Source organism: Aedes aegypti, chromosome 2 (genome assembly GCF_002204515.2).
Source record: "Aedes aegypti strain LVP_AGWG chromosome 2, AaegL5.0 Primary Assembly, whole genome shotgun sequence".
Classification (NCBI taxonomy): Eukaryota; Metazoa; Arthropoda; class Insecta; order Diptera; family Culicidae; genus Aedes; species Aedes aegypti.
In genome coordinates, this window is record NC_035108.1 from 354,822,264 (window position 1) to 354,849,717 (window position 27,454).

Here is a 27,454-nt window from a genome sequence, read left to right on the forward strand (position 1 = left end):
CGTTGTGCCTTCAATGCGCATGGCATTTTGGAATTTCATGTACAGGAGCTCTACTCAGATTATAGATTCTACTGCAGTTTTCGTCCTCCGTTCTAACTAAAATAAAATCATTATTTTCTATTCAAAATTTAACGTATCGTGAAAGTACCTACCTCGTTCTGATTCTGTTGTAATTACGATGCCGTGTTCAGTTTGAGTTCAAATACAATTTTGTCAAAATAGGGATCATCAGTTAAATTTTTTGTCAAATATGCCTTGGAGGTTGACTGTACTATGTATTATTTTTATCAGTGTACCAATCGGAAACATCGAAGTGGACAAAATCCTCCCAGTAGGTGTGCTAAAGATGACAGAAGAGTTGTTGAAGCTTTCAGGCGCCAACCACACGCTTCTGTCCGGGATATTTAAAAAAAAGCTTAGCTTGACCAAAAGTTCAAAAATTAGACTGGACTACGCACGTTCATAGTCCAGAATGCACCAAATCACAACGGCCAGCAGAATGTGACAGCAAAATCGCGGGCACGCAAGTTTTATACGCAAAAGATGATGAAAAACTTCTGTTGTGTAATGCATAAAGGCTTTCAGCAGATTGCAGATCATCAGATATACACTGCAAGAGATAAGTTCTGTGTCTTAGAGCATCAACAGGAGCAAAGAATCTCGAATAAATGCTTTTCAATGATTTTTTGCTGCGATGTTCATGTGAGGGTTTGAACGGCTTGCGCATGATTTATGAAAACACAGAGTGGAATAAGAAAAAACTCAGCAATCACAGAAGAAGAAGACCGTCTTTGCGAGTCTCGTCTCAGATAATGACCTGGGAGGGAGAAACCAATATAAAATTTATGTACGTCATAGTGAGCCGGGATTCCGCTGTCACGAACTGTCACTGTGAGCCCAGATCTCAAACATTGGACTAACATGGAAAAAGCGCGTAACTGATTAAAACACATTTTCGCATTTCATCAAAAGTGACAAAAAATGAATGAAAATCATTTCAAGCATTTAATGCAAGTAATGTCACGTGAGCACCTTTCAACTGATTGAATATGAAGCATTGAAAAACGCATCATTTTACTTTTTCCAATGAAAATTAATATTTAGTGCATAGAAAACTGTGGCCCATTTTCCATGTTTGTCAGGAAAGATCGAAATTACACAACAAAAGAAAACTAGCGGTTTTCCCCAAGCCTGCCTTGATTGTTGTTGGCAAGCTGGAGTTATCTTGCAGTTCAAACAAACTTTGTTCTATATTTCGTGTGTAGTATCGGTGCCTCCCTCCCAGGTAATGACTATTCCTGCACTGCATACTTCAGTGCAGAAATGTATGCCGTTTCATGACAGATTGGCGTGATGAAAATCAGCCTATTACAATGAGAAATTGCAAAAAATAGTGTTTACAAACAATATCTCCTTCCGTTGCTGCGGTCGCATAAAAGTCCAATATTTTTTTTTGGCCAAACTTAACGTCCTGCTATTACTTAAAATAAGTGCAGGAATGGTGTTGCTCCATACCTTAAATCTCCAAACACTCCAGAGTTGATGTCAATCGAAAAATAATGGGCTATTATGAAGAAGGAATTACGCAAACGTCCCTAGATAGTCGAAGCAAACCAAGAACTTAAGAAAGCGTGGTCGGTTCAAATGTTGTACAAAATATCATGGGGGTGTCTTAAGAGATAGGTAATGGCGTTTGAATTTGGATCTCTAGTTGAATAAAGTGGCATGGCAATCTTAGCAAAAATGCTATGCTTCAAAAATTTCAAGACAGTTGGTTAAAAGACAGATATTTTGCGATTCGTTTTGTTTAATTTTAACGTAGACAATCTTGTTTCCGAAATACATGAGTTTAAAAAAAAAACAGACCAATTTATTACTTCGTAATGAACTCACATCTCTGATAGAAACCAGAGTGTCGTGTTTCTCATGTATACCTAAATGAGCTAGTGTGCCATGCGATATTTCATATCGCAGCTCACAGATTATGTGAGACACGAGATGCGGATACGTACAAAATATATCTTAGTGAGCGAGTCTCATGAGACATCTCGTGAGGCTCGTCACATGCGCTTACTAGGAGTACTTTTATGCAGTTATGTTTGCCAAGTACAATAACTCCACGGAAGCATACGACTTCGGTCTATACCTATGCTTCTTCGTTGGCCAGCCCAAGTTTTTCGATTCAAATTCTAGAATCTCAACCGCGTTGAACCACATCAGTCCTTTGAAACTGCCTACGGGCAGTTTAATCCATAGTTTAATCCCTTTTCCTTGCTTCTGAAACCTTCGCCTGCGAGGCTCAAATGTACTGTCACATTGAGATTTTCTCATGAGACGGCGCATGAGCCAGTGCATATGTGATCGTTTGAGCTAGTACCGTTTTGATTCATATTACGGACAGCTTCAAATTCCGGACACTCTCGTTTGTATGGGAAACATTTCACACGAAATGTTTCAATTTTCGCCGTCCAAAAGTTCTCATTTTCGAGGTTCGTTTTATTAGGTTTTTTCCATAAATATCATTGCAAATTTATAATGCCCAACTACCTTAGACGTCTCTTAAGTGGTTGAATGATTTCAATTGATGATTTAACTGTTCCATTAATGATTATCATGAGCTGTCCGTAATTCGAATCAAAGCGTCCGGAATATGAGGCAAAAGTGAGGGAGCGTCCGGAATAAGAATCATGAAAAGGCCACACGTTTTGATTTATTTAAAATTATTCAAGTTGCGGACGCGTATTCTTTACCCACCATCCGAAAGTCAAGGGCTTCCGACGCTCGATAACGCTAAAAAATCATACAGAATGATTTATTTTGTATGGTCCAAGCTGGGTTATACTTCACTGAGGCCTTAAGTGTCCGTAATATGAATCAAAACGGTACATTGCTACATGAGATCTAAAAAAATGTGTCTCACCATAGCACGTGCTCAAGCGCGCGATTATTTTTGTGCGCTCATGGCAAGCTGATCTCAAGCTCTTGATATGAAGCGCGTATACATGATGTCTGATAGAAACATTCTTAGTATTGTCATCTTGACAATTATAAAAAATCTTGTTATCGAATAAACCCTACAGCATTTACAAGATACCTCAGGATCGATTTGAACTCCATATCTTAAAGAAAAGCGAAAACATTAGATGATTTAAAGTGAGCTTAAAACGATAATATCAAGATCCATTACACTTATAATGGCAATGATTAAGATACAGGGGGTAGGTAAAATGATGGAGATAAGAAAAATTTTGCCTAAATTCAAATGCTTATAACTTTATGAAAAATTGATGAAATTGGATGCATCAGGAAGCACCGGGTTTTCCGGTATTTTTTTTTGTCGCTTGTATTCTTGTGCGGTGTGAAGTTGTATAGATGTTTACAATTTTCCTAGAAACTAGAACTAATAGGAAGTTAAATGCCGGTGGACGCATTGAGTTTCGTTGAAAATCTTCAGAAATATGACCATTTCCGTGAAACTGGTTCCGGAAAATATGGTCAGTCTTGTTAGTATTACCAATCATGCCAATATTATTCGTAGCTAAGTATATCCAAGTGGCATCAATCTTAAAAATGATGATTCCAGCAGCATATTCAGAACCATTAGATGAACTAATCACTCTATAGTAGGTTCCAGATACCCTATGGGAAGTGGCCAATCAGGAACATATCTGGAACCATATCAATATGGGCATCAAACTTCACTTTATACAAATATGATGCTTCTGGAAGCTTTTTCAGCACCATCGGCTGCCATGACCACTCTATAGTAGGTTCCAGGTGCCCTGGGGTATGCGTCCAATTCAAAACTTGGCCGGACGCACATCAATTTGGGTATAAAACATCAAGATGTTTGAAGGTGATGTTTCTGGATGCATTTACAGAACAACTTTGTTCTATGACCACTGTATAGTAGGATCCAGGTGCCCTGTGGGAAGTGACCAATTAGGAACATGTCTGGAACCATATCAGTATGGGTATAAAACTTCAAGATTTTCGTATTAATGCTCCCGGGAGCATGTGCCCGATTTGGAGGCATCACGTTCTAAAATCTGGATATTTGATACCCATATTGATGTAATTCCGGACATGTTTTGAATTGGCCACATTTCTCGGGGCATCTAGAAACAACTATAGAGTGGTCTTGGTAGCCAATGGAGCTGAAAATGCTTCTAGAACCATCATATTTAAAAATATTGAAGTTAGATGCCCATATTGATATGGTTTTAGATATGTTTCTAATTGGCCACATACCCCAGGGCACCTGAAACCTACTAAAGAGTGGTCAGTGCATCTAATGAATCTGAATATGCTGCTGGAAGCATTATTTAGAAGATTGATGCCATTTGCATATAACTCCGAATAATATTTACATGATTGGTCATATTTTCCGAAACAAGTTTCACGCTAATGGTCATATTTCTGAAGATTTTCAACGAATCTCAATACGTCTACCGGCATTCAACTTCCTATTAGTTATAGTTTCTAGGAAAATTGTAAATATCTGTACAACTTCACACCGCACAAGAATACAAGCGACAGAAGAAATGCCATTCGGTCATGACATTGGAAAATCCGGAACATCTCCGGTGTCCAGTGACCAATATAAGCAAGTTCCTGAAATTAGACCGAATTTGCTGTTGACTGCTTCCTGATGCATTCAATTGGGTCAATTTTTTATAAAGTTATAAGCATTTGAATTAAGGCTAAGTAGCCTGTCATTCGTTTTGGCAACAATGATGACTTTTAAGCTTGCATTTTAAAGTGATAAAACTCAGTCTTGATAGTTTATATTGACTTGAAAAAGTATAACTGTACGCACTAACATGTATATTGTATGCTGATACTTCTTCAGCTGTGTGAGTGCAAAACCAACTGATTTCTTTTGATTTGAAATTGTGAGTTGAATTAGCAACAATCATCAACGACGCGTACAAATATCAATGCGATATCTTTGCCAACAGGGTCCTAAGGCCCTGTACAAATTTAGGTACCGTAAACTGGGGGCAAGTTGATCACTTTTGAGCGATTCTGTGCTATAATTCCTAACAGGATGTATGTATTATCATCTAAATATTTTTAAAACCTGTACTGGTTGAATGTTTAACGAATTATACAAACGAAATTTTGACGAATTATTATCATAATAACGAAAACATTTTTTAAATATCAAAAAGTGGTGTTTTTGAATCCGGGGTGAAGTTGATCAATTACTGCGATAGGTTTCCTAAAATAAAGATATATGCTATTCACAAAATTTGGGGTCTCTGAATCTGAATCAAGACTCAAAATTCTTACAACTTATTGATAAATCGGTTAATTTTTTAATTAAAAGTTGGGGATTACAGATTACACCACATTAAACGCCTAAAGGTAGGCAATTTTCTTTGAAATTAGCAACCCTCTTGCAAAAAGATCATTTTTTCTCTAAAAAAAGAATTTGTATCCTCAATACAAATTCAAAACTGGGTACACAGAATATATCTGGAATGTATGAAACAGTTTATTAAAATTTTAGCTTTGTATAGTCGTGGAAATAATCGATTGTTTGGAGAAGAACCCTTCAACAGTTCATCAAACATTTCTTAAAAAATCTGTTTTTCCATGAAATAATTACCCTGAATGCCAAACCGAATTTATGAAAATCAAGAGTAGCTATCAGGTAATGCCACAACTCAGAAATTGTGATAATTGAATTCGGGTCATAGCTGTTATAACAGTCTATACATGTGGGTACAGGAATGATCAACTTCTCCCCGCTGATCAACTACACCCCGAATTACGGTACTAAAGACTTAGGTTTCGGCCAGAAAACACAAGTTTTCTCAATTTTTAAAAGTTTTCGTTAATGAACAATAAACAATTTTTTACAGTGTTTTGAGATTTCGTCACACCCATTGGTTTTACCTGAAATTTTGGGTGTATTTTGTTTTCTGTTTCCCTTCTGAAATGTCATATAGAAACATCCCCAGTTTTCAAAAGTTAAAACCCCGGTAGTATATTTGTCGACTAAGTGAACGTCAAACATGATTAGCCCCTCTACTAGTAGCTTCATTTTTTTTACCGAAAAAAAAAATCAAATCGCGATGACGTTTTTGTTCCTTGATATTTTGACACCATTTTTTTCAAAATTTATCAAAAACATATTCTATTTTTAGAACCTGTGTCGATATTGATCATTGTTCATCCGGAGATATTCCAAAATTTCTTGGGGAACCGACACGTAGCCATAACCCACATAAATTTCTCATGCTAATACTACAAAAATGTATTCAGGTATTTACTATTCGGAACAATAAATCCACGAGAGTATGTTGTGAAAACATGAAGCAATTTGGTATAGCCATCTATGAGTAATGAGCATTTAGTTTTCTGATACCATGCTGGCCAAATAAATATTATGAAAACATCATATCGTATTTTTCAGATGTCTCCAAGAATACTCAACCGATTCGTATATTTTTTTTTTTCAGATAAGCTTCTTATTACGTAGCATTGTATAGTCCACATTTTACTGTTTGATAAATTAACCTAAATTTATATGTAGAATGTTGTGCCCCCTAGGGACATCGGTAAATCTTCAAAACCTGGTCTTCAATGATTAATATCGACGCAGGTTCCTAAATTGGAAGAGTTTTTTGGAGAACTTGTAAAAAAAATGGTGCAAAAATATTGAAAAACAAAAAAGTTATCACGATTTATTTTTTTTTTTGCTGTAAAAATGAAGCTACTGGTATGGGGGTTAAAAGTAGTTGCAGAGTAGTAGCAAGAACTCGCTCTTTCGCTAGCTCTATCGCATTATTCAATGAAACAGGATGTTATATAAAAATTCCATTGATTATTTTTGCATTTTAATATCATGTGACAGGTACGGAGATACGGGATTCGAACCCACGACTCTCAGTTTAATCTTGATGAAAAGCTGCGCTTTGAGCGCAAAACCGATCACAATTTGATTAAAATCTAGTATGAAAATTACCATGTACAGGGTGATTATCAATTCCTGTCAGTAAAGTAAATGATCGTAGATAAAAGATGTATTTATGAATTTTAATTTCCAGTGTACATCTTGTTTTGTACATCTATAAAGTTTGTTTTGACAAAGTAAAGTTTAGATATTTTTTCATTTACCTTAGTTTTTAGTCATATGTGTAGTTTAAAAGGCATTGCACCTAGCACGCACGTTTTCTACAGATATGTATTTTTGACTAAACCCCGTTGAAAAATTTGCCTGATTTAAACAGTATGTTACCAAAATCTTCCAGACTTACTAGGGAATAGCATAAGGCTGATTATGGAAAATTTTAGCGAAAAAAATGTGTCTTTTTTGGTAAAAATATATGCTTCTCAATAACGTGCGTGTTAGCTGTAATGCTTCTGAAACAACGCATGTGGCTGGAAATTAAGGTTAAAAAATAAATATATTATCTATGTACAGTGAAGACAAATGTTATAGATGTCCAAAACTGGATATGCACTGGTAGTTAAAATTCATTCAACCATATTTTTTCTATTATTACTTATTTTACTGACAGGAAATAGTAATCACCCTGTATTCAAAACATATCCCATACTTTTGACAGGAACTGTATATCATTGCCCTTGCCGGATTTCTTTCACTGAATAATATTAGCAATATTCGATATGGATTGTAAGTAATTTTATTCGTTGAAATCAAAACGAAACCATTATTAAACGTAAAGCTCAAATCTCACCGATTCTTTAAGCATCATTTTGCCAGAAAATGATACCGTACTGTTTGCACTCTTCCCTAGATGTATTTTGTATACCCATGTTCTGCATTGTTAAATAAAATAAAATTATATCGCGTAGCACCTTGATGAAGGGGTGAAACAAAATTGAAACGATACGAAGCAGAAACATTTTCCAAATAAAAACTGATAGAATACTCAAAAGATTAGTTGATTACGGTAGCGTGACGGTTCCGGAAACTGTCCAAGATACTCCGAATGCTTGATCCCAAAGCTGTACGACGGCACGTGTCCTAGGTTCACCTGGTTATTCGTCGGAGGAATTAACGTGCGATATAATGAATGATGAGTGACACCATGGGGGTCGAACACACATGCAAAGGGGGAGACGATACAAACATACACATACGCGTAGGAAAAAAAGAGATACAAAACAGAGATAAATTATAATATGGCACGAAATGAGAATTTCAAATGCGGATTTATTCAATCCCAGTAAGTAGTTTTAATGTCATCTGCCAATCGGGGAGTTTTGTGCGCTAGGTGCTGCGAGTGGCGAATGGAAAAGGACGGTGCAGGAACGCTTCGGTGGATGTAGTAACCCTGGATGGGGATTCGGATCGTCCGAAAGGTGGGGGATCATTTGTGAGTGGGTTGGCAATTAAAGCGTTAATTTCGGGAGAAAGCAACGATAGGTTAGTAAAGTGATTGGCAATTGAACATAGGATTGCACTGAAACCTCCATTTACACAATGAGTCGGAGTTACAGAAATAGAATTTTGCGCAATTGATTCAAGTAGACTAAAAATAAAACTTGCGCGACAAGACTAAGTCTTCTTTGACAAAAATTATGTAGGGGAACTTACGTATTCTCGGCAGCTTAAGCCGATGCCGTGCTTCTTTTGTCATTTTCTCGGACATCAGCAGACAAATTCCGTGATTGTCTATTTACATTTATGCGTTGCTCAATCCTCTACCGATTCACACCGACAGAATTGTCAAAATGCTTTTGGAAACGTTTTTACAACGCTGCGAACATCTCTTGTCAGTGTGACTATTGTCGGCAGCCTCAATCTCTTCGGCAACTTTCCCATAACAACTGCTGGTGAATCTCTTCGGCAGCTCCAAATCAGTTGCATTTTGAGGCGTGCTCATTTGAATTGATGACATCTCCGGCAATATCGTTTGTTTAGTCTTGGAAATCTCGCCAGCGGGAAGCGGACAGAACAAAGAATCATCTGAATGTTTTCACTGATGTGTTTTGATAGAAAAATACTGTATATTTGGCGTTTGAAATTTGGTTGCCGATAATAGTCGAATGGTGCCGAAGCCGTAAGTCTCCCTATCTAAGCTACAGATAAGACATATACAATGCACCGAAGCTGTTTTCCATACAAAACGAAGCATATATGTAGTTACTTTCAAGATGTTCCTTTGATTGAGCATAAGCTCCAATGTTCCGAATTTACAAAGCTTTCATGTGTATGCGTGCTATGTTATATTACGTAAGTAGAAGTTACGTAAATGGAGGTTTCAGTGTAGAGTTGAAAACTAAAGAGGAACCACAAAATTACCTTCTCCGGATGGTGTGCTGCCGGGCCCGGTTTCATCGCTTCGTCCGTTGGCATCCGGAAGCGGGTGGCCATCGAGAACATGGGGGCCTTCTTTACCAGTGGATCGATTTTGGCATCGTAATGACCGGGCCCAGGGAAAGTGATACACTGTGGAAGTCGCGGTTTCTGGCGGCCCGTGATTGTGTAGGCGGGTGCCGATCGGATCGGGCCTTCTTTGCTTGAACCGAGCACGTCTGGGATGTGATACTCATTCGGGGCTGCGGATGGAAAAAGGATACGGGGATGGGAGTTGATGTGATTGAAGATGTTGGATGTTTGTGAGCCATTACTGGTTGGCTACAACCATAAATAGTCAATAAATATAAGAGATCCAGCAGTTTATATGTCCATATATCGGGTACTATTGAAACACTTGCTTAATAGGCTACAGATTATATGTAGCATTTTAATTCCATAATAGCTTTATTAGGGTGGATCATAAATCGTTTATGCTTATTTTATTCTAGGTTAAATTCTGAGTGTCCTCCAAAAAATTAGAGCTCATTTGGATAAAAACTGAGATTGGGGGGGTCCGTAGCCTTGAGGTTATGCTTTCGCTTAATAAGTGGAAGGTCATGGGTTCGAGCCCCTCTACAAAAAAACCGTCCAGCCATCAGAAGACGCCGCACGGAGGCGTGCTTTGGGGAGCACATCCATCCTCCGTGAGTATCAAATGGTGACTGAGACAAACTTACCCTCTTCGAAGGCAGATAGCCTGAAACGACTCACGAACACGGCAAAGTGAACCACCGCTAGAGCAATGGACTATGGATTAAGGTTAAAAGATGTAATACGCGGGTCCATTAGCATTCGTCTTCCGGTAAAAGTTTTTGTGATAAGTACAATAGTAAAGAATGGGTTTCATTCACCCTGAGGCTTGCTTATCAGAAGCAAAATTTTAAACCAAAAATCAGATTTTCGATATTTTTAGAATTTCTATTGATTGTTTATACGTCTCAAAGAACATATATGCGCAACATCATTTTTTCGCGAATGTTCTATTTACGTGTAAAAGAAGCATCAATCTCGTGAAAATAAAGAAGGGCGTATTGCCCCGTTGGGGTGTATTACACCGAGTTACCCTATATGGAAATAGATTGGACTAACAGCAGAGCACTCTCCTACCTGCTCGGTGTGAGAGTAAGAGTAGAAGAGAGTGAGATGTTAATATAGATTAGTTGAAAATTTCACATATTGAACTACCACCCTTCTAGATACCTTGGATACAATCGCAAGCGAGCGACGAGAGAAATGAATAGAAGATGAAAATTAACAGAGAGCCATATGTATCAACAACAAAATCGAAACGACAAATGGTTGCCTAACGTCCTGGGCCTGAACGGCTAGATGTTGTAGTGGTGGTCACTACTGAGTAAGTATAAGATTTTTGGAAGTGTCAAAAATTAATGGAATCAACTATGGCTTTGCATCTCTTTGATCTTTCGAATCTAGTTTTTCAAAACTAAATTGTTTCCAAGTTTTTTTTCTGTTTGTCCCATTTTTTGTGATTCGAAATTAAAAAAAAAAAACTCACATTGATTCACATCTCAGCAAAAAGTTGTGGATGTAGTGAAAATCTATAGTTTTACAGAAGACGAATGGCAATATGTTTTAAACTTTGTGAACTACAAATGAATTTTGAACTTTTGTAGGTAGCGGTTCTAATTAATTTAACGAAATTCCATTCTCGCGGTTTCAGCAGTGAAGGCTGTCTCAGCTACAGAATTCAAAATATTTCCAAAAGATTTTTTTTCGGACCGGATCTTTGAGACTTAAAAATATTTATAGATTCGATTTTTTTAAACATATTTTTGATTTTTTCCTTTGAGTAACTAAAATTATAAACATGTAATGTTCAGCAAAAAAACGTTACATTTCCTCTTCTACAAACTTAAACTATTTCATCAACCCCAGAAAAACGATTTGCCGTAGTCTAGTAAAAGTTTTACCAAGATTCGGCAAATAATAACCAAGATATCTATTTGAGAGTATTCGACAATCCGTTTACCGAGATTAGTTTTCAAATATCCAACTCATCAAAAGAGCTCATTATAATGTTCAAGAAATTGTGTAAAAATTCGGGTTATGAACATAACAAGTGATTTGGGGGCCACTCAAAGGTCACACTTTTAGAATCGATTAACAAAACTCGAATGAAAAATTAGATCAGAAATGTTTAAGTCAGTGGTTCCGAGCCTTTTAAAGCTGCGACCTCTTTGTAGTTCATAAACACCACTCGAATCCCTTAAAATGTTTGTTGTAGAAATGAAAGTTCATGGAAGCCATCCAAAGATCTAATTAACCAGCTATGCCTGAGAGACATATCCAATGGTCACTCCACCATAAAATATACGAGAGTTTTACTAATATTACCTGGAGTCAATTGAATCCACTAATGGACAATTTCTTCACCTTCGCTTAAACCGTAAACCACGTTTACCTATATGGCTAAACCAGGTTGAGGGCTAAGCGGTGGTGAAGAAACCCCTTATAACAATATTTTCAGTAGTCTACCAAAAAACTTTCCAAGAGTCCAAGACGGAACTTTTTAAAAATATAATGTCAAAGCCAAAACAAAAAACTCTCGTCAGCCATTTTTTAAAAGAGTTTCCAGGATAGTGACAAACATGTCTGTTAAACCGGAACAAAAACAAAACAAAGTGCTCGCGATTATCAGAGTGCTGATTTATTCAGTCGTGCTCGCGAGTAAATGAACCTAAAGTGATTCATGAACGTGTTCGGAGCTGCTCAGCATCAATTGCGCTTTTGGTAAATAAGCCAATTCTCCACCGAGATTCTTATTTTTAAGGGTGTTTGACTACAAACTGTCGGTTTGATGTGAATACAATTCCCTTGTATGTCAAAACCGTAATAAAGCACACCTTGTCCGGTAATCCACATCAAGTCTGTTCGCGTGTCTGTCGCGTTTGCTTCGCATTGGTTTTTACTCGTGAGATGCTTCGTTATGCGAACAATTCAACCACTGCTCGGAGTACTATAAATCCGTCAAGTTTTCATCAAGAAATTTTTCACTGGTAGCATCAAACATCGCCTCTACAAGTTGCCATGAATATTTTAATAAACGATACCATTAAGGTATCGATACTTTTACTTGTAAATGATATCGTACAAATTAAATAACGTATCAAATGTATCGATACCTACTTGAATCATACGAGTAAGATAAAGCACCAATTGGTCACCTCCATGATTCACTTTGGCTTTTAATTCGGCTGAATTGTCTATATACGAAGCATTTTTATACGACGCATATTGTGTCCAAGTTTGAATTTAGTAGCTTTTGAAAACTCTCCGAAGTGAATCAAAAGTGCCATTAATAGAATTCGGCTTGCTATTGTTGAGAAAACCTAGAACGAGAACGATTTAATTAATCTCTTCTTACTTTTGATCATACTGTTTAATGATTTCAAAAATTGAAATTCATTTAACCCTAATTTATTTATATATGTTTGTGGAAAAACAGGATTCTTTGTAATGCGATTTCTTTTAGGTTGGCCAAGTATTCATCCGATTCTAGTAGAATCGTTCGATACCTACTCGGTAATGCACTGAAAAGTATCGAATACAATGTTTCTTGGTATTGAATCAAAAGTATCGAGTTTGATTTGTTCGTATTTAATTGAATCAATTCAGCTGCATCTAACAATTTTCAGGAGGAATAACTAAAATATTGAACGAGAACTCTTCAAAAACCATCGCCGGTATTATGTTAGTAAAGAAACATCTAAGCCCACCATGGGCGTATCCAGAGGGGTCAGGGAGACCCGTTGCGCAACCCCTGGCCTACAAGAAAAAAAATTCTGCTGGTTAGCTACGAAAGCGAATATTTTAATTGAATTAACAAAATGTTTTTGTTAAATTACGTCTGGATGATCTTTTTGAAAAGTTCATGGAGTTCAACCAAAATTAAGACTTCTGAAAAAGATCTTACCAGAAACCATTCGAAGGTTTTATGTACAATCTGCAATAGATCTTGTGAGGAATCCAGCAAAAATTTGTTATGAAACTCAAAATGTTTTTTTTTTTTTCTGGCAAGCATCTGTTGAGTTTACTTGAAGTTCATCCAGGAATTCTTCGAAAAAATCGTGATGAGAGGTAACGGCACATATTTGCCTGTAATTCCTTCTGTTATATTTCACTATATATTTGTCTTCAGATTCATCAAGGAATTTCTTTAATAACCATTGCTATAATTTAATCCAAAAATCTTTCTTGGGAGTAGTTTGAATTTTATCCATTGAAACCTCATCAATATCTTAAGATATTTTTCTGTCTCTATTTTTTTTTTCTAGAAGTTTATACCTGATTTTAGCTGAGAACTTCTATAAAATATCTACAAAATATTTCCATCTAGAGTCTAGATTCTAGACACCTTCAACAAATCATCGAAAGAATCTGAACCAAACCTTTTTCCATTATGAAAGGTATTGCGTTATGAATTGAGTTAGTAATTCTAGCAAAGATAGTACTGGGAATTTTGAAAACATTCCTCCAAGTATTAGTCTAAGACGCTACCTCCGTGAATTGTTCTACATTTTTAGTTGATTTGATCCACAGTTATGTTTCAGAAATTATATTTTTGAGAATTGCTTCAAGAATATTTTTTCGTCCCTTGTATAATAAGTCCAGTTTTTTCTTCTTATATCTTCAGACATCTCCCAAGGTACAGTTGTGTTCAGAAAAATAGTAGTAAAATCCGATTTTCATACAAAATGCTCAGCTTTGGCGTGCTGTAACTTTGTTTCCTTATGAGCAATCGGTATGAAATTTTGGCAGAGACCTACAAATATTCTCAATTTTATTTTCACAAATAAGAAAATTTTCACAATACCGGTTAAGAAGTTAAGCACCAGGTGCAATCGCTGATGTATTTTGAGTTTCTTCACTCATTTTTTGAACAACTTCTACTCAAGCTATAAATGTATAAACATGAAAATTTTCAACAAAATTGTTGCTGAACTAAAATTTACGAAAAAAAACTACTATTATTTTGAGCGATTTCATCTGGTGCTTAACTTTTTCACCGGTTTACCGCGGTAGTGTGAAAAATTTCATATATTTTGATTATAAAATTTAGTATATTTGTAGTTCACTGTCAAAATTTCATACCGATTGCTCATTGGGAAACAAAGTTACAGCATGCCAAAGCTGAGCATTTTGTATGAAAATCGGCTTTCACTACTATTATTCTGAACACGACTGTATCCTTTTCAAAACTGATCCTGTTAACTTGCTTGGGATATTGCATTAAATGACTCCATAAAGCCCTTTAAAACTCAATTTTTTTTTAATTTTCTCTAGAGATCCTTGATAAAATACAACTTGTGACTAATCAAAAAGTTTGTCCGGAGAAACCTCTGAGAATTCCTCTAAGGCTGTGAGCTGTTTCACCAGTTCGTTTTACTTTTAGTTAAAATTTGACAGCTCGATAGTTATTTCCCCTCCGGTTAGAAATAACCTTGCTCAGAAGCATGGTTAAACTTGACAGTTCTAAAGTTATTTTCTGCTCCCGTGAATTTGAGAATAACTAACCCTCTGTCAACTTTGTTCTAAAATATCTACTCGACTGTCAAAGCTGAAATGGGTCGACCGCGATGTTCAATTTAACCATTTGAGGGGAAATACTACCGAAATGTCAAATTTCAACTAATTGTTAAACGAACTGGTGAAACGGTTCACAGGCTAAGGATTCTTTTGAAAATTCTTTCAGATATTTAATTTCCTTTTGGAATGAACTAAAATTTACACCAAATCTGGGATTTCCAAGCGTTGCCTAAAAACCAGTGATTCCCTAAAGAATTACTTCTACGATTTTCCCATTAATTTGTTTTTAGTAGTTTTAAGATATTATCATTAGAAATTCTACAACAACACTGATTGAGCTTCTCCAAGGATATTTGTAGAATTCTTCAGATAAATGGAATGAGTTTAAGAATTTTCCCAAGCCATTCGTCTCAGATTATTTGAAAAATCACATTAAAGAATTTATAAAGATTCATGCAAGAATTTCTCCAGGTTTTTCTCTGGGATTTCATCAGAGATTTTTCCAAAATTTTAATTCAGAAGTTCTCCTTGGAGTTATTTTAAAGATATCTTCAAAAACTTGGAAATTTCCAAGATTACCAAGAATTAAACCTGTTCCTTCAGGTACTATACCAAAGTTTGTCCTGGAATCGACCTTGTAACTTCCCAAGAATATGTTTTCCTAGAATTGCTCCAAAAATTGAAACTGCAATTCCTCCAAAAAAATCCTAAAAAAAACTATCGCATGATTTTTTCAGGAACACTAGGTGGAAAATAATTCGCGTTGATTTCTCCAGAAATGAATCCTGCGACTCTCAAAGATTTTTTTTCACAGAATTCCTCCAAATAAAACAGAAACTCTTGAAGGTATGGAAAAGGAGATTTTTTCAGGATTTCATTTAATACTTCCTTCAAGTTTTTAATCTCAATGAAAATCTTTAAGAACACTACCAAAAACTAATATGCAAAATCCAACGGAAAATTCTCAAATGTATTTATTGCAAGGGATATTCGTAAAAAAACCTGGATAGATCGTTGGAAGACTTTATGTAGCATTCCGGAAGTATTTTAGACGAAATTCCTAAAGAAACTCCGTGAAGAATCGTTCGGGAAATCTTGGGCAAATTTATGTACAAATCTCTGGATAAAATTCTGGAGGAAAGTTTTAACTTATGCTCATAGAAGAAACCTGCAAGAAGCTCTTTTATGAAGCTCTGTATGGATTTTGATGATTGAGGATTATCTTTTGATTCTTGGAGTAGTTATTAGATTTATTTCTGAAATAATCCTTGAAAGTATGTCAAAAAGAATATCTTAAGAAATATCAATAGAATTTCAAGCTGTGGATTATAAAAGAAGTTGTGTATAAGTTTTTTAAAAAAAAAATGTGAATGAACTTTTAAGTTCGCTTGCCCCACTCTGACGAAAATCCTGACTACGCTCACTGCAGCCTGCCCAGACTCGCACTCCCATATTATATGGGATTTCCTATATAAATGGGAATGTTATGCAAGTATGGGCAGTGCAGATGATAGTTGAAAATTTTACCACACATATACGAATTTTTTCAATCTTTTATTCAGTTTTCCAAGAAATTTGCAAAAATCTTGTTGAAAGTGGAATCTGTTAACTTCATTTGCAAGTTCGAACGTTAGCATAAAAATAGATGTCTTTCATTTTTAACCTATCCAAACTTGAGCAAATACAATAAAGGCAATCATTTATATTAATCGCCTAATGTTTTGTGTAACTTTCTTTGAATTTTTTAGATTGTATAGAGAATTTACTCTAGATATATACACGCTTTCATTGAGAACTAGATAGTGGTCGTGCTTTAACTATAACATACATCTGAAACTTACCTTCAATTATGGAGACGGCTTAGCGACGAAATCAACAGCAATAAATTTACTTTCTAACAACTACTTGTAACTCTACTTGGAAAACAGTGCAAACAGAAATAACAGATCAAATAATAAGCCATTTCAGACAAGCTACATCTAGGAAGCTATCAAACATTTAACAAATTGATAAAAGAAACACACTTTCTTACAAAACAAATCAACACATGCACAACTTTCTAACAACACCACAATCAAAAACCTATCACATGCTCTCAAGCTCGGAAATGTCCGGTGCAAACCATTCGCTGGTGTTGCACGTTCTGCAGCGATTTGACACCGGCGATGCAGTTCGGGACCAGGGTCTCGCTGGTCACCACGCTGGTGCTTCCGTTTCCGGTGGTGGTGCCGGTCGTCGACGTCACGTGCTCTTCGCAAACGGTTTTCCTTTCGCGGGTCATCTTCATGCTGCCGCTGGTTGTGGTGGTGGTCGTGATGGCGCCCCCATTGCTCAAAACCCGCTCCGATTGGTGGGTGCTCTGATGCTGTTGTTGTTGCTGTACACTACTGTTCTTGCTGCTTGTTTGCTGCAGTGCAACGGTTGTGTTACCGTTTTCAAGGACTGCATTTGCAGCGGTTTTTGTGGCTTGTGTGGCAGCAGCAGCAGAGGTGATTAAGGTAGAAGTGGTGGTGGTGGTGCCGCCGTTCATGCCATTGCTCATCGTGGCCACTAAACCCACTAAATCGCGGTACGAAATCGTTCCCATTTTCGAATTGTTCGTTTTAGCGAGGTGAGGTGTGTTGCGAGCAAAACATAAAATTTTGTTCGACGGAAAACAGGAAACGTAAAACGAAAAAAAAAAACAAAATGGTGAGAACGAGTTTGAAGTTTTTTTTACATGCTCTAAGTGGCAGTTCGGTTCGGATTACGGGCAAATTAAAAAGTAACGTTTACCTGGGCTATCAGTGAACTTTTCGGAATTTACCTTCACGCCGAACGTGAATGCTGGGGCAATGTCCAGGTTGCACTTTTCCGGTTGGTAGGCCGAGGGGGCTGAAATGAAGTAGCACCATATGGAAGATAATTAGTTTGAGTTTTTGGAGGATCAAAGATTCATTCGTGTAAAAAAAAAAATGCATCAGAAGTCTAGCTTTTGCACCTTCATTGTTTTTTTTGGGGTGTAATTTCAAATCGATTATAGTTAAAACTAATTAACAAGGTTCATTAATATTAATGCTCTTTTAATGTTAGGCCCGTTTTTACGGTCCCACTTTGGTCATTTACGAGTTGGAGTGAAATAGGGGTGAGCTCCCTTGAAAAAGGAAAATCGCATAAAAGAGCATGTAGCTTCTTCTTCTTCTTCCTGGCGTTACGTCCCAACTTGTTCTTATGGGCACTTACACAGTTATTAACTGAGAAGCTTTCTGTACCAATTGACCTTTTTTGCATGTGTATATCGTGTGGCAGGTACGATGATAATCTATACCCTGTGAAGTCGAGAAAATTTCCTTCATAAAAAGATCCTCGATCTGTGGGATTCGAACCCACGACCCTCAGCTTGGCCTTGCTGAATAGCTGCGCGTTTACCGCTACGGCTATCTGGGCCCCAGAGCATGTAGATTCCCACCACAAATAGGTTCAAACAGATCCAGCGCCCAAAAATGGACACTGTAAAACGCATGAGCGCAAAGAGAGCCTATACCTCATTACCACAGTGGGTTGAGAATAACAGAATGTCCAGAAGATTAAGGCTTCTAAAATCAGTTTCACTTATTAAATGTTTACCAAGTAACTGGACAGATGATACGAAGTTCCATAATCGGAATCATAACTTTCACACACAAATGAGTCAGCACGCTGAATATTTGTCATGTGATAGTTGAGGCAGTGTGCTTCTGAGAATTATGTAACTCCTGTCAACTAGAGTTACATAATTCTCAGGAGCACATAAATGTACTGACGAGCCTCCTACAAACTGTCTCTCAGCTCATCGGAATCCTAGTGTGCTTCGCTAGCCGGAGGCTCACGAAAATTCTAAAAGCGCGCGCTAGGTGATGTGCTCTCGGGGAAACTCGTCTCATGCGCTGCTTAGCGCTACGGCTCATCATCGGTATCCAAGTTGTGAAACAACTGCTTACGAAAAGCCTCTACAACTATTTTCGCCTCATTATGCAGGTGTCTAGATGGCCTACATCATATGGTCGAAGACTCGCGATCCAAGAGTTACAATTTCAATTCACGTTGAAAACTTTAGTAATCACTTTAATTATTGCGCTGAATTTTAAACAGCACATGAGACCGCAGTGAGACACATCTCCAGAAAAATGAGGCGCACCAAAAAAGGTCTCACAATGTACAGCGCGTCCGTGTGCTTGAAAGCAATGAAGCCTTCTGCATCTAAGGCTACAGCCAGTGATGCATTTGAACGCGTTCAATTTGCGTTCCAAAAAAATGAACTGAACTTGGCGAGCTCTTGAACAGAACGCGCGTTCTGTTCAGAAAATTGAACTTTAAGGTGATTATAGAACGAGGCAACACCTCGAATATACAAGAGCACAAGACTTGAGAACAAAACAGCGCTCTGTGTTGGAAATCTATCCCATTGGTCACCACCAGGAAGCAAGCAATTTGATTGGTTTTCAACGCAAACTGTTGTCAGATTGAGCTTGTGCACTTGAAAATTCGAAGTTTGGCTTCGTTTTATAATCACCTTAAGCAGGCTTTGATTTCTCGCTCAACGAACAAAGTTCATTTTCGTGGCGTAATTTGATTGATCAGTTGTTAAGTGAAAATTATTATTCCGGCTTTTGGTTGAATTTCACACGTTTCTCAATAATGGTATGTATCTTTGTTTCATTGCTCTACAATGTTACTTTACATAACTAAATTCATGTTTTAGTATTCGAAAACTAAACTAACATCATCGAAACGAAAACTACCTGCCAAGGAATCTGCTGCTATTATAGCAAGTCAATTCACAGATATTGAAACCCCTCCGGCGAAATGCAAGCTATGCCAAAAACATCTTTTGTCCACGAAAAAAAGTAATTTGAAGCGTCACTTAAAAGATATGCATCCGAAATGGTTTCTAGAGCTATTTGTGAAATTCTGACAAAAATTCAAGATGCTCTCAAGGTAAAACTCAATCGCAACAACATACCGTCTAAGGTTAAGTACACAGCTGACCAATTCAAGAAACGCATAACTGAAGATTTGAAAAACAGATTTGTTTGTTTGAAGTTGGACTCAGCAACAAGAAAAGGATGGAGCATTTTGGGTGTCAATGTACAATATTTGAAGGATTTGAAAATAACGGTAAGGACGCTCGGCATGGTGGACATCAAAGTTTCTGATTATGAAATCGGATTAGATCAAGTTTACTCAGTAACCACCGATAACGGCGCCAATTTTGTGAAAGCAGTAGAACTTTTGAAAGAAGATCAAGTAAATATAACTAAAAATGACGATGAAGATTTCGATATAGATGCTCCAAATGACGAGCCCAGTGCAATCGAAGTCGCCCGAGCTGCTGGGATCGGTAATCGATATACTCTTCCCACATCACCCCACAAGCCCATGACCTCCAGCGCCGAATGCGGCAGATGGAGGATCCTAACATGTTCAGAACCGCGATGTAACGTTGCATAGATCAAGGAAATTTCCCGGATGAATGGAAGCGACAGAAATTGGTGCTACTACCAAAGGCGGGAAACCACCAGGTGACCTGTCGGCGAATAGACCTATCTGTACACTAGATACGACGGGCAAATTATTGGAGAGGTTGATCCTCAAAAGGCTAGTACCGTATACTGAAGGTGCGGACGGTCTGTCGAACAAGCAGTTTGGATTCAGGAAATCTACTCTGGACGCTATCCAGTCGGTCATTCATATAGCTGAGGTGGCAATCGAGCATAAAAAGAGCGGCATTCTTTAATGCGCGGTTGTCACACTCGATGTGGAGAATGCGTTTAACAGTGCAAGCTGGGAAGCAATAGCACACGTGCTTCACCGCCTCAAGGTACCGGTGTAGTTGTGCAAGCTTCTAGAAAGCTATTTTGATGATGGGATTCTACTGTACGACACAGAGGAGGGGCATAATAGCGTTCAAATTACCGCGGGAGTACCTCAAGGTTCAATCCTGGGCCCGATGTTATTGAATGCGATGTACGATGACGTATTGAGGCTGCACCTTCCGACGGGTGTTGGGATTGTTGGCTTCAAAGACGACATCACCCTAGTGATCTAAAGTGAATAGATGGATGAAGCAGCGCACTCTATCTCCATAGTTGAGAAATGGAAGTGGTCTAGGAAACTAGGAATGGCCCGTCAGATTGAGGTGGTGGTGGTCAACAAGATTGAGGTGGTGGTGGTCAACAATCGCAAGTCCTAGCAACGGGCGCTTATCTCAGTAGGTGATTGCACCATAGAGTCCAAGCGATGCCTTAGGCATCTTGGGGTAATGATCGATCGGCTTAGCTTCTTTAGCCACGTTGAATATGCCTGTAAAAGGACATCTACGGTTATAGCGGCTATTTTGAGGATGATCTCTAACAGTTCTGTTGTAATTGCTAGCAACCGCAAGCTCCTGGCAAGCGCGGCGCTATCTGTACTAAGGTATGGAGAACCAATCTGGTCTTGGGCGCTTAGAACGAGCAGAAATCTAAGGCGGTTGGAAAGCACGTATAGGATCACGTGCTTAAGGCGAAGTAGGCCGTCATTGAAATTTGTACGTGTCGTTGATGATTGTTGCTAATTTATCTCACGATTTCGATTCAAAGAAAATCAGTTGGTTTTGCACTGACACAGCTGAAAAAGTGTCAGCACACTTTAAGCATGTTAGCGCGTACAGTGATACTTTTTCAACTCAATATAAACTATAAAGCCTGAGTTTTATCACTTTGAAATGCAAGCTGAAGAGTCATCATTGTTGCCAAAACGAATGACGGGCTACTTAGCCTTAAGAGTAGCAAGTGCATACTGAACGGTTTCTAATGAGAACGTGTGCATCATAGCTGGGATTACGTTCAACGGGCTTATCATCAAAGAAGTCCAATGATTCTACCAAAAAGGTACTACAGGAGTCCGCAACGCTGATGGTGCATAATCTTCACATTCTCTGAGCTTACGAGTGTTAGTTTTGTCTAGCGAGTCTTGCGAAGTGATTTGCATGAGCATCAAAACCGTCAACTTGTCAAACTAACTTTTAAAAGGGTTTGTTCCAATAGTATTCGTTAAAATTATTAAAAACTAACCTTATGCAATATTTTGGAACCATTTAGAACATAAATATCAGCTTTATATATTTTAATACATATTTAAAGTAGTTCATACCTGGAGTATCTTTCAGCTTTTCACCTTTGTGCTTAATTCCGAAGGAGTACGCAGGAGCATGCTCCAGTTTCAGCTTGTCGGGGTTGTACGCTCCAGGAGCTAAAATGGAAAGCAACCAGTCAGTATATCATCATATTAAGCATCCCAACTATGAAACTAGTGCTATGATCGCAATTAAACTTTCAATTTACCTGGCACATCGTTCACTTTCTCGCGGTTCACCTTGATACCGAAGTGATAGGCGGGTGCATGATCGAGTTTAACCTTTTCGACCTCGTAGGCCCCGGGAGCTGGGGTCATCTGGATTTTGTCCAAATTGGGCCTCACTCCGAACGTGTACGCCGGGGTGCTGTCCAGTTTTACCGTTTCCGTGTTGTACGCTCCGGGTGCCGGAGTTGGCTGGATTTTGTCAATGTTGGGCCTAACTCCAAACGTGAACGCCGGATTATGGATCTTATGCTTCTCGGGGGAATAGCTGCCGGGAGCGGGAGTGGCATCGACCTTATCGATGTTGGGACGAACTCCGAAGGTGTAGGCCGGGGTTGTGTCTGGATTGACTGATTCGGGTTTGTACGCTCCCGGACCTGGGATTGTGTCCTTCTTTTCCACATTGGTTTTTACGCCGAAGCTGTACTGAGGGGTGTTATCGAGTTTACATTTTTCCGGTGAGTAAGATCCTGGGGCTGGTGTGTTGTTGACCTTGGTTGTGTTAGTTTTCACACCGAAACTATAGGCCGGGGTTACCTTATCTACAACTTTTTCGTTGTTGTAGGTGCCTGGGCCTGGAATGGTATCTTTCTTTTCCACGTTTGTCTTAAGACCGAAACTGTAAGCCGGGGTTGACTTATCTATGACCTTGTCTGCATCGTAAGCACCTGGACCGGGTACAATATTAGGCTTCTCCACATTGGTCTTAACACCGAAACTGTAAGCTGGGGTACTTTTGTCTAATAGTTTATCCGCATCATACGCGCCTGGCCCTGGAAGGGTATTTGGTTTGTCGAGATTCGGCTTGACTCCGAAACTGTACGCCGGAGTGCCTTTGTCAATGACCTTGCCCGCATCGTATGCCCCCGGTCCTGGAACCGTGTTAGGCTTTGATACATTAGACCTGATTCCGAAGCTATATGCAGTGCCTTTATCGACGACCTTATCCGAGTCATACGCACCCGGACCAGGAACGTTGTTTGGCTTTTGATTATTCGTTTTGACTCCGAAACTATACGCTGGTGTTCCCTTATCCACTTTGTCAGAATCGTAAGCTCCTGGCCCAGGAACATTATTGGGCTTATCAAGGTTGGTCTTAACTCCAAAGCTATAAGCTGGAGTTATTTTATCTACTTTATCGGAATCATAAGCACCGGGGCCGGGAATATTGTCGTGCTTTCCAACATTTGTCCTAAGACCGAAACTGTACGCCGGCGTACTTTTGTCCACTACTTTATCCGCATCATAGGCTCCAGGCCCTGGGACAACGCTTGGTTTTTCAACATTTGTTCTTAATCCGAAACTGTAAGCTGGCGTTTTATCTACTACCTTATCTGTATCGTATGCTCCCGGACCAGGAATGTCGCTTTTCTTGTCCACGTTGGTTCTCGCTCCGAAGCTGTAAGCCGGCGAGTTCTTGTCCAACACCTTATCGGCATCGTACGCTCCCGGTCCGGGAATGGCACTTGGTTTCTCGAGATTGGTTCGCGCTCCGAAACTATACGCTGGAGTGCTATCTAGTTTGGCCTTTTCGGGAGAATACGCCCCAGGAGCTGGGACAGAGTCCACCTTGTCGATTGTCGGTCGAATGCCGAAGCTGTACTTCGGTGCCCCGTCCAGGTTGGCCTTTTCCGGCGCGTACGCTCCCGGGGCTGGATTGGTGTTCGGTTTGTCGGTTTTCGTTCGCTGTCCGAAACTGTAAGCGGGGTGATGATCTAGGTTTACTTTCTCTACTGCGTAAGCCGTGGGGGCAGGCGTATTGCTAGGCTTATCGTGATTGATACGCATGCCGAATGGGTATGCAGGTGAGTGATCGAGTTTCTTGGCCTTCTCGGGCTCGTACTGACACGGTGCTGCGGATGGAGGTGAAACAACGGTATTTAATGTCGTTGGATGGTTTTCTACAGTGTATGTGTGATAATGGGCTATGAAGATGGGTGATTGAACTCACCGGGATTAGTGTTTGGTTTGTCCAGGTTAGGCCGGATGCCAAAACTGTAGGCAGGGGTGTTATCGAGTTTGGCCTTCTCCGGTTCGTAGGCTCCAGGAGCTGGGGTATTGTTAGGTTTTTCAATGATTGTTTTCATGCCAAATGTAAAAGCAGGTTTCCTATCTAATGCAAGACTGGCCTTTTCCGGTTGGTACGCTCCGGGTGCAGGGGTTTCTTCGTGCCTTTCGGGAATAACTTTAAGGCCAAAGCTGTACTTTGGTGATTTGTCATGTAATACTTTTTCTGGAGAGTATGTACCGGGAGCTGGAATTATCGGTATGTTAGTACAGTGATCGAGATTTGAAACTAATCTAACTGATATGCCCTACCTGGAGTTTCGCTACGAATTTTTACTTCCGGCCTGATTCCAAATGAAAACTTTGGGGTGCTATCTAATACTACTTTTTCGGGTTTGTAATCACAGGGCGCTAAAAGTGAATCGATTTTAAACTGAGATTTTGTTTTTCGTTATGACTACTTTAAAACTACATTCTACAAATGATATTTGTTGATTTTATGAACGTGACAAAGTACATTTAGAAGCTATACAATTAAGCTATGTATTTAAGCTAGAATAGGCAAACATGGAAAACAAATGTCATACAGTGAAAGTAAAGCCAAATGATTACATTAAGACCAAGAACTCACATAAATTAGGTTATTTAATTACGGCTACCACGATTTTTGGCGTTATTTTATAAAGCGGAACCCTTGAGGCTTGATAATGTTCCTCAAAATCATCAGAGTTCGGTGATATACTCTAGAGCAGCTTGCTGCCTTTGCCTCTTTTCGAGCTAACGAAGAAATACTAAGCAGAGAGCGCACTACAACGAAAAATGGTCGAGAAAGATGCAGCACAAAAGACAAAAAAGTACAATTCCATCAAAAAAGAGTGCCATCACAACTCCTCTTTGAAACGTGAGTAAAGGTGAGCATCGCAACAAAAGAGAGAAAGTACCGTAATTTCGGGTGAAATTGATCATTTTTCACTGTTTTCTTGGTATGCTTTTTAAAATGTTATCAATACCATAGAACTAAATACAGGAAAACAAGTACGACGGTGTACCTCATTGGCTCATGTACCGAAATTTTTTAACAAATGTGATGTTAGTGCCAAAAATCTGCTCTAAAATTAAAAATCGGGGAATCCCATTTCGGGGTGAAATTGATCACTTGTCAATGTTATTATTGTTAGTTTCGAAATCAACTTTACATACTTAATTTGGGCCTCCTGAATCCAAATATGCTTGCCAAATTCTTAACGAGACAATATTTATGAAAATATTCAATAATTAAATTTGAAGAATACCGCGAAAAACGCCTAAATGTAGGCAATTTCCAAAGAATTTCCCTACTCTGTAGCAAAAAATTGAAGTTTTCAACAAAACGAGCAAATTGGTAAGAGTTCCGATGGTAAAATCAGTTTTGGAGATATATTTTTAGCATCCTCACAAACTTTCAGTTTTACTCCATGTCCAAATCCTTGTTTAGAACTAGAAGTTTATAGATGATTATCAATTTCACACCAAACTTGATTCTAGAATTTTACATTATTTTCATAGAAATAAACATTCTGTGGTACAAAAAACTTTACTATACACAATTAGACATTATTTAAGACAAAAAAAGTTCATTTACTATAGGTTGCAATTAACAATTAACACTTTTAGTAAGAAATAAAATCGCGTGACACGATGATCAATTTCACCCTACTGATCAATTACACCCGAATTTACGGTACCCGATAAAAATCCTCGCATTTTTTTTGCACTCTCACTCAAATCGCTTGAGGATCTGTGTTAAAAATTTTGAGTTCAGTTTTTTCTCCTCAGAAAAACGGCAAAATCGCCTCATCTTTGCATCGCAGAGGAGTTTACACTAAGCCTGCTTTATGACATTTAATTTAACATACTATGAGAAGTTTGAATGCAAAAATTAAGGCGTACGTAAAAAGTATAAGTTTTCACAGCACTTTCATGTTTCAAGTGAGCTCTATCTAGCTCAAACTTTTGCTAAACTTACTAAAACCTAAAGACCCCAAACTTGGCTCGAATGACTGTTTTATTGATTTTTAATAGTTTCCAATTTTTTCCGGCAACATTTTGCAAGTGCTCCTTAAATATTAAGATATTAAGGTTTTAAACCTGGTTTTGTTTTAAATTTTGGTCGATTCAATGCTGAAAAAATAGACATGTTTTTCCATGTATTTTTTGAAAAATGTCCCAGAGATTCCTTGAAAGGTTTTTTTTACAAATTATTCAGTATTTTCTCCACTGATTCCTTAAAAGATCAATAAAAAAATCCTTGAGGGATTTCTTCAGGACTTACTCTCAGGCTACTTCCAAAAATTCCTCCAGCAATTCCTATAACAATTTCTTAAAAAAATTCCCGATGAGTTAGTTTCACGGTCTTCACCAAGAATTTCTCCAGAATTTACACAATGAAATCATCCAGATGCTTCTCTAGGGATTTCTTCAAAAAGTCACCACCAAGAAAAATCCACAAGAAATTCTGCAAGGGAATTCACCAAAACTTCCTCCTCGGAATCTAGGGAAGAATTTCCTTTAGAAATTCTACTGGCAGTTTTTTGAGGGATTACTGCAGGAAGTGCAAAAAGGATTCTCTCTTAACAAGTTTTTCCTGAAATTCTTCCAGTATTTCCTCCAAAGATTCCTCCACATATCCCTGCAGGGACCCTACAAGGCATTCCTCTTGGATTTTCTTCAGGAATTACTTCAAGATTCTAACAGAAATTCCTCCGAGGATTCCTAAAGGAGTTTGATCATCAATTCTTCTAGGAATATCTTGCAGTATTACTTGCACGAATTTCTGCACGGAACCCAAGTAACCATTAAGCACGACAATGCGGCACGGTAACAGTATTATATGCGCATATAGGGTAATCATTTGATGCCTGTTAGTTTTATATTCGCATATAATGCTGTTATAATGCCGGAAAAGGCGAAATAGCGTGCCACTATAATGCCAAGATATAACCGTGCCTCTCTGCACCACTAATGCTAATATAAGACCACGTGAGAATAGTCAGTTGTTTTCGCCAACTTTTCAGGGCTTGTGCTTTCGCGTACGCAGCCAGAGAGCTTTTGCGTATGCGGCCAAGCAGCTGGTACACGAGGTAAATAAATTAATGAATGGAATAGTATGCAAAAATTTATTAAAATGATTCAGAAAGTACTTCTCTGTATCAGACTTATTCA

General features: G+C 38.4%; 1 protein-coding gene across 8 annotated transcripts in view; it reads right to left on the bottom strand.

Annotated features, from left to right (window-relative positions):
• Positions 1-7,640: 7,640 nt before the first annotated feature.
• Positions 7,641-27,454, bottom strand: part of LOC5563772 (nucleoporin nup124) — a 93,382-nt gene continuing 73,568 nt past the window's right edge. For 2 of the 8 annotated variants that reach the window (XR_002500789.1, XR_002500787.1), the window contains 8 exons: positions 24,566-24,664; positions 24,198-24,500; positions 22,231-24,099; positions 22,040-22,138; positions 17,663-17,761; positions 16,729-17,446; positions 9,284-9,540; positions 7,641-8,012 (listed from right to left, as the gene is read on the bottom strand). Coding sequence is in view for 2 of the 8 variants with exons in the window: in XM_021846343.1 (XP_021702035.1) it covers positions 8,196-8,312; positions 9,284-9,540; positions 17,663-17,761; positions 22,040-22,138; positions 22,231-24,099; positions 24,198-24,500; positions 24,566-24,664 (2,843 nt within the window). In the remaining 6 variants the exon portion in view is untranslated. Of the gene's footprint in view, positions 8,013-8,153; positions 8,313-9,283; positions 9,541-16,728; positions 17,447-17,662; positions 17,762-22,039; positions 22,139-22,230; positions 24,100-24,197; positions 24,501-24,565; positions 24,665-27,454 lie in introns of those variants that run through there. The other 6 variants (XR_002500788.1, XR_002500790.1, XM_021846344.1 and 3 more) reach the window with 6 other exon arrangements.